Consider the following 7,378-nt stretch of genomic DNA (forward strand, 5'->3'; position numbering starts at 1 on the left):
CAGTCCTACCCCTGCCCTCCTGTGGCAGTTTTCCACTACTGCCAACCAATCCTTACTATAATTGTTCAGGATTGCTTATAAATGAGAACATGTGGTACTCAGTTGTTTCTGTGATAGGTCACTTGGTATTATAGATTCTGAGTCTATCCAGGTTGCTGTGAAGTTCATAGTTTTGTCCTTCTGATAATGTATTCATTTTCAATAACACTTTTTTGTGTGTTCCTTGGTTAGCAGGAAGAAGATGAGCCTTAAGTCTGAACGCCGAGGAATTCATGTGGATCAATCAGAACTCCTGTGCAAGAAAGGCTGTGGTTACTATGGCAACCCTGCTTGGCAGGGCTTCTGCTCCAAGTGCTGGAGGGAGGAGTACCACAAAGCCAGGCAGAAGCAGATTCAGGAGGACTGGGAACTGGCAGAGCGGTAAAAGGACATAATTAGGGGTGGTTTAACAGTGACATAATTGGATTCATAGTCCTGTCATTGTCCAAGTACATTTTTCTCTTCTGTTTTTGAGCTATGAGCATGTCACTGCATTCCTGATACTCTTAGTAGCTGATCCTATTTCATAAAGAAAGGTAGCGCTTCCCCCCACATCAAAATTTATTAATATTAATATCTTTATATTAACTACTCTTCTGTCTCAGAGAAAAATGTGTCTCTATTCCATCCTAAGACTAACACCTCCATCTGTGGTTTTTATTTCTATTTCTTACTGCTTTCAATTGTGACCTTGCTTGAGTTTCATACAGCAGTATTTTTCAACTTTGAACAGGTGTCAGAATCACCTGTGGAAACCTTGTAAAAACAGTGATTGCTGGACCTCACCCTCAGAGTGTCTGATTTCAGTAGCTTGGGCATGGGCCCAGAGAATTTGCATTTCTCACAAGTTCCCAGGTGATGCTGGTGCTACTGTCTGGGGAGTCACACTTTGAGGACCATTGTTTTATAGATAGTTCTTGAGATTTACTGTAGATACTTCAAACGCAACTGATCCAAAGCCAAATTTGATGCTTTATTTTTCTTCCCAGTCCTAACCTTTTCCTCCTACATCAATTAATGTATAAATGTTTATCCAGTTAGCTAAAAAACCTTTAACTTATTCCTAATTTCTCCTTCACCTCCCTTGCCACCTACTACTTCTTGACCAAGTTCTACTTATTGCAGCTTCAAAAAATCTTAGATTTCATCCTTTCTATTCCTATTTTCCCCTTTCTCCCTCCCTTCCAATAGGTTCATGTTCTGTTGCTCAGTGGTGCCATCATAGCTCACTACAGCCTCAAATTCCTGGGCTCAGCCTCCTGAATAACTGGAATTACAGAATTAGAGATGTGCCTCCATACCCAGTTAATTTAAAAAAATGTTTTTTAGAGATGTGGTCTTCCTATGATGATGGCTGGTCTTAAACTCCTGGCCTCAAGCAATCCTCCCATCTTTGCTTCCCAAAGTGTTGGGATTACAGGCGTGAACCACTGCACCCAGCATTTCTACTTTTATTTTCTAGATCCCTATTTCCTTTCATGCAGACCTTTGTAATGGACTCTTAATTATTGCCCATCTCCAGCCTCTCTGCCCGTCAAGTTATTGACAGAACTACCCACTTAGCTTTCTGAAGCACAGCTCTGATCATGATAATTTCTTGAATTTACAATCTTTTTTGTTTCCCTACCCCGTGATAAAATCCAGAATAATAGCAGAGTTACAGTCATGATTCCTCACCATCTGGTGCCTTTCTGTGTGTCCAACATCATCCCATCAGTGCTATGGCTACATTGAACTTGTTCTAAAACAAACTGCATACTTTTTTTCACATTTGTGGTTCCCTCTTCTTACAGTGTCCTTTCACTTAGTAGAATCCCATTCATCCTTCAGAACCTAGCCCAAATGTCACCATTGTAAAGCCTTCTCAGACTCCTCCAGTAGATTTAGTTCTTTCCTGCGTCCTCATAGCACTTGATTTTACTCTCTACAATAGGAACTGTTCCACTTATGTGTAATTATTTACTTATCTCTTTCTCCATTCCAACCAGGTTGGAATGGAAAAAGAGCTCATTAGGGGAAAGAACTTGACTTATTTCTTTCCTATAATCCTAGTATGATTGCTGACTGAGCATGATCTATGGAGAAGGTCTCTTTTGAAGTCTGTAGTAGCATGTAGAACAGTTTCATCCTGTAGCTAGGTATCAGAGACGTTGGAATTATTTGGTATATTTAGCCTGTAGCTCTAAAATGATTAGATCATTTAATTAATCAAGTAATAACCTTTAAATAATTGGATAATAAACTTCAGACACAAGGAAATCTTGGAGAATATATAGATTATTTTGGGTTTTTAAAAATTCTCTTTTCCCCCTCTAATTCAGTATGACTGATATAGATCATTCTTAATCCTCTCTTGAATTTCAGACTTCAGCGGGAAGAGGAAGAGGCCTTTGCCAGCAGTCAGAGCAACCAAGGGGCCCAATCCCTCACATTTTCCAAGTTTGAAGAAAAGAAAACCAATGAGAAGACCCGCAAGGTTACCACAGTGAAGAAATTCTTCAGTGCTTCTTCCAGAGTTGGATCAAAGAAGGGTAATTTTCTGATACTTTTTTTGCCTTCTGTGCCTGAGTGAGATACAGAGTAGATCCACAATGCATGTGGGTTCAGTTTTCTAATTTCTGTAAATTTTTCTGAGGGGGAACCCCAAAAAACCCCAAATTATCTTTTGGAGGGCAGACCCTTATAGTACACTTGGAATTTGTTCCTCTGGATCAGACAGTCAACCAGAGTTTTAAATCTAGAAGTTCTGAGGTGGTTGTGTCGTGATTTGCAGAAGAAATGTCCCGAGTTGTGGCAAACAGGTGACTGGTTCTTCCGCCACGACAAGGTACTCGACCACGCTGTGCTGAGTGTTCAGCAGATTTGTATTAAAAATGGCATGATTCTTGTGTCCCACCCTCTCTGTGTGCTCGATCTTGCCCTGAGCGGCTTTTTCTTGTTTCCCTGGATGAAAAAAGTCCTCAAAGGGAAACTTTTTGCTGATGTGGAAGAAGTGAAATAAAAAACAGGAGAAACATTAAAAGCCATCAAAATTGAGTAGCCCAAAAACTGTTTTAAGCAATGGGAAAAGTGTCTTGATAGGTGTATTGCCTCAGATAGAGAGTACTTTGTAAGTGACTGAAGTTTATTTTTATTTTTATTTTTATTTTTTTGAGTCGGAGTCTCACTGTTTCTCAGGCTGGATTTCAGTGGCACACTCCCAGCCACCACAGCCTCGACTTGCTGGGCTCAGGTGATCATTCTGCCTTCTAAGTAGCTAGAACTACAGGTGTGTACCAGCATGGCCGGATAATTTTTTTTTCTTTTTTTTTGTAGAGACAAGGTCTCACCAAGTTGCCCAGGCTCATCTCAGGCGATCTCCCGCCTCAGCCTCCCAAAGTGCTGGGATTATAGGCATGAGCCACCGTACCCAGCTGGTGACTGAAGTTTAAAACATGTAAGAATAAATGCACAGTTGTTGTTTCTTTCTGAGTTGGAGTCTCACTCTGCCGCCCAGGCTGGAGTGCAGTGGTACGCTCACGGCCACTGCAGCATCGACCTGCTGGGCTCTGGCGATCCTTCCACCTCAGCCTTCTAAGTAGCCGGAACTACAGGCGCGTGCTACCACGCTTGGCTAATTTTTTATTTATTGCAGAGACGAGGTCTCACCAAGTTGCCGAGCTGGTCTTGGACCCACGGGCTCAGGCAATCCACTCGCCCGGTCTCCCAAAGTGTTGGGATTACAAGCTGGACCACTGAGCCTGACCAATACACAATTTTTTATAATTAAATTCTGTTTTTTGGGGGTCCCCCCTCAGGAAACACCAGCCCAGATTTGAGACTGAAATTGGGTTTGAAGGTCAGAAAAAAAAATATATGAAACCAGGACTCCCTTCGGTTGAAGGACATTGTATTTTTTTGTTTTTTTGGTTTTTTTGAGTTAGAGTCTCACTCTGTGACTCCGCTCCCGGCCACTGCAGCCTTGACCTGCTGGGCTCTGGTGGTCCTTCCACCTTAGCCTTCCAAGTAGCTGGAACTACAGGCGCACGCTACCATACCCCGCTCATTTTGATTTATTGTAGAGATGAGGTCTCGCCAAGTTGCCCAAGCAGGTCTCGAACCTGTGGGCTCAGGCAAAGGACATTGTGTTTTAAAGAAACTTGTTTACAGGAGGAATAAAAAATATTGAAATATGTAGTGTTATTTAAAAGTTCATTCCCATCCAGATGACTGTCCCTTTGAATGTTTTGCTTTTTCTGTGTGCCTTTATTTTTTAGATTCTGATTTGTTTTCCTTTGTATAATACCTTCACTGTTCATAACTTATCAGAAATGGCTGTTTCCAGACTTGAAAGCTATCTGAGAGAAGTTTTCTGAGAGCTTATTCGAGAGACAGCTTGTAGCTTGAGAAAATGTATAGAGAATATATAGGAAAAGGCTTACTTTGGACTCTTAGGAGGGACAAAAGTAAACCATAGTAGATATTTTCTAGTGCATGGATTTGTATGTAGATGACCTTATTCATCTTACTTAAAATGCCATATAACCGACCAGGCACAGTGGCTCAGCCTGTAATCCCAGTACTTTAGAAGGCCGAGGCGAGAGGATTGCCTGAGCCCGGGGGTTCAAGACCAGACTGGGCAACTTGATGAGATCTTGTCTCTACAATAAATCAGAGAAAATTAGCCGGGCATGGTGGCGTGAGTCTATAGTTCCAGCTACTTGGAAGGCTGAGGCAGAAGGATCGCCTAAGCCCAACAGGTCAAGGCTGTGGTGACCATGAGCATGCTACTGCACTCCAGCCTGGGTAACAGAGTGAGACTCTGACTCAGAAAAAAAAAAAAAAAAAGAAATACATATCTTTACATTTTAAAAAATCATAGTATTTTTCTTTAAGAAATGCACACCTTTAAATAATCTTTTTTTGTTCACAGGATTAATTTGTTCACAGGATTAATTTGAAATTGTTTCTTGGTTGACTGCCAGTTGTAGCAATTTGGTGTCTACTGAGTAAGAAGAATAATTAATACCTGCCAGAGATTAAATAAGAATGTATTTGACTAATGATTTATTTATTAGAAGGTAGAATAGTAAGATGGCTTTGGAGTCACTCCTGGTTTGAATCCCAACTTTGCCATTTACCAGCTGTGTGACCTTGGGCAAACTAATCTCTCTGAGCCCTGTCTATGCTGAGGGACAGTAATACCTATCAGAGGCATGTGAGGAGGATTAATGAACTGATGTGTGTAAAGAAGTTAGCAGAGTACCTGACACCACATAATAAGTCTTCAGTAAATGTTAGCTATTTTAAAATACTGCTATTTTGGTTATAAGCAACATTTCCTTTTAAAATAAAACAGAAGAAAACAACAAAAGTCACAAAATCCAGGAAGACTGGCAAGGATCTTAAAGGGTAGATTTTAAAATAGGTAGAATAACCTTATAAGAAGAATAACCTGAGGTCAAGAAAGTCCAGGGCATTGATCAAGGCCATTCATTTCTTTTTAGCTTAAATTCTGTTTCCTACTTGGGAGAATCTCATTAACCTTTTGAATTTAAGATATATAGTGAAATGGTATACATTTATAACAGCAGATGAAGTAGTTAAAAAATTATAGCATTATCTACTCTAATTGCTTCATTTTTCAGATGACAATATGAAGGCCCATAAAGGTTAACTAATTTTCTCAAGGTCATATAATGAACTGATGTATTCAAATTCAGATCTCCAAATTCCTGATTCAGTTTTTTTCCATTATATCTCTTTACCTCAAATATATATATACCTCAGAAACTCAGTTTATTTATATAGTTGTAATAAATATTAAATATATATGCTGAATGAGGTTTCTGTTACTTAAGAATTATGTACATTCTTTGACTCTTCTTGGTGTTTTTAAAAAACCATCCTAAAGCTTCTGTACAATGTGGGTTTTATTATGGAGATAAGATTTATACTCCAGTGCAAAATCTATACTTTAAAAAGAAACAATCCCAAGCGATTTTTATTTTTAAAATGTGTAAACAGAATAAGCCTTATCTTTCTTTTTGAATGATAGATTTGTACTTTAGATTTTTTTTTTTTGCTCTTTAGTTAAAGCTTTTGAGGTTTTTTAAAAAATTCATATTAGAAAAGAAGATTGTGTTGGATCTTTATTTTGCCAGATTACTTATGTCAGGTAGACTTTGATTTCAGACTGATAATTTGTTTGGCCTTTGTGTGTAGATAAGGTTAGCCTATATACTAAGTGCAATTTTAATTTTTTGGATCTAGGCTAAGAATAGACTTTTTTGTATTCTGTGTCCTTTATTTTACTTCCTTAGTACATGATGCCATTACTCTTGATATTTTACTTGTTCCTATCGGTAGCACAAAAGAAAGCTCCTAAGCTATAGTAGCTTGGTAGCAAACAAAACACAAATAACCTAAGGGATTTGAAGAATATTTTAACATCCCATAGAGTGGGATACCCTTTCAGAGAAAGTAAATGGATCAGCTTGACTGCAAAGACTCAGGAAGTTATCATTTCCAAAGTAAAGTAGAGTGAACTATAGTTTATAGAGTAAATTATATAGTCGGTTGGTCAAGTTGAAATACTTATAAGTTACAAGCTGCCCTTTTATTTTAGAGCTCATGTAAATGTTGTCACCCTGAGTAGAATCATGTATGCCTCTTTCACAAACTGATCAGAAGACAATGATCCTAGGAGGACAATCTTTTTTTTTTTTTGAGTTGTAGTCTCACTCGGTCGCCCAGACTGGAGTGTAGTGGCCGCTCCCTGCCACCGCAGCCTCGACCTGCTGGGCTCCGGCGATCCTTCCACCTCAGCCTTCCGAGTAGCCAGAATTACAGGTGCACGCTACCACGCCTGGCTGATTTTTTTTTTGATTTATTGTAGAGATGAGGTCTCGCTGCCCAGGTGGGTCTCGAACCCACGGGCTCAGGCAATCCACTCACCTCAGCCTCCCAAAGGCGTGGGATGACAGGCTGAGCCACCGAGCCCGGCTGGAGGACAATCTTATAACAGTCTCTTCACATAGACCTTAGATTCTAAAGTGAATGAAGGCATCTTGGAGAAATGACTAATTCTGGGGCTAAGACCAGGGAAGAAAGGGCTAGACACCCCAAAATTTGAGAGATGTGTCAAAAGACCCAGAAACCAACTTGAAGGGGTTTCCCACTGCCCACTGACCAAATCTGGGACAATTTGAATATCAAAATAAATAAGGCCAATAAATGGAGTACAACTCATTGAATAAAATAATAAACCAGCCGGGCTCGATGGCTCAGCCTGTAATCCCACGCCTTTGGGAGGCTGAGGTGAGTGGATTGCCTGAGCCCGCGGGTTCGAGACCCGCCT

General features: G+C 40.0%; 1 protein-coding gene across 4 annotated transcripts in view; it reads left to right on the top strand.

Moving 5' to 3' along the window:
• The first annotated feature begins 224 nt into the window (after positions 1–224).
• The window catches only part of RABGEF1 (RAB guanine nucleotide exchange factor 1), a 45,318-nt gene continuing 38,164 nt past the window's right edge, over positions 225–7,378 (top strand). For all 4 annotated transcript variants that reach the window (XM_008057973.2, XM_008057972.2, XM_021712302.1 and 1 more), the window contains exons 1-2: positions 225–420; positions 2,404–2,570. In XM_008057973.2, the coding sequence (XP_008056164.1) occupies positions 242–420; positions 2,404–2,570 (346 nt within the window). In that variant the 5' untranslated portion in view covers positions 225–241. The remainder of the gene's footprint in view (positions 421–2,403; positions 2,571–7,378) is intronic.

This window comes from Carlito syrichta, unplaced genomic scaffold (genome assembly GCF_000164805.1).
Source record: "Carlito syrichta isolate Samal-C Ts95f unplaced genomic scaffold, Tarsius_syrichta-2.0.1 Scaffold303177, whole genome shotgun sequence".
Taxonomy (NCBI): Eukaryota; Metazoa; Chordata; class Mammalia; order Primates; family Tarsiidae; genus Carlito; species Carlito syrichta.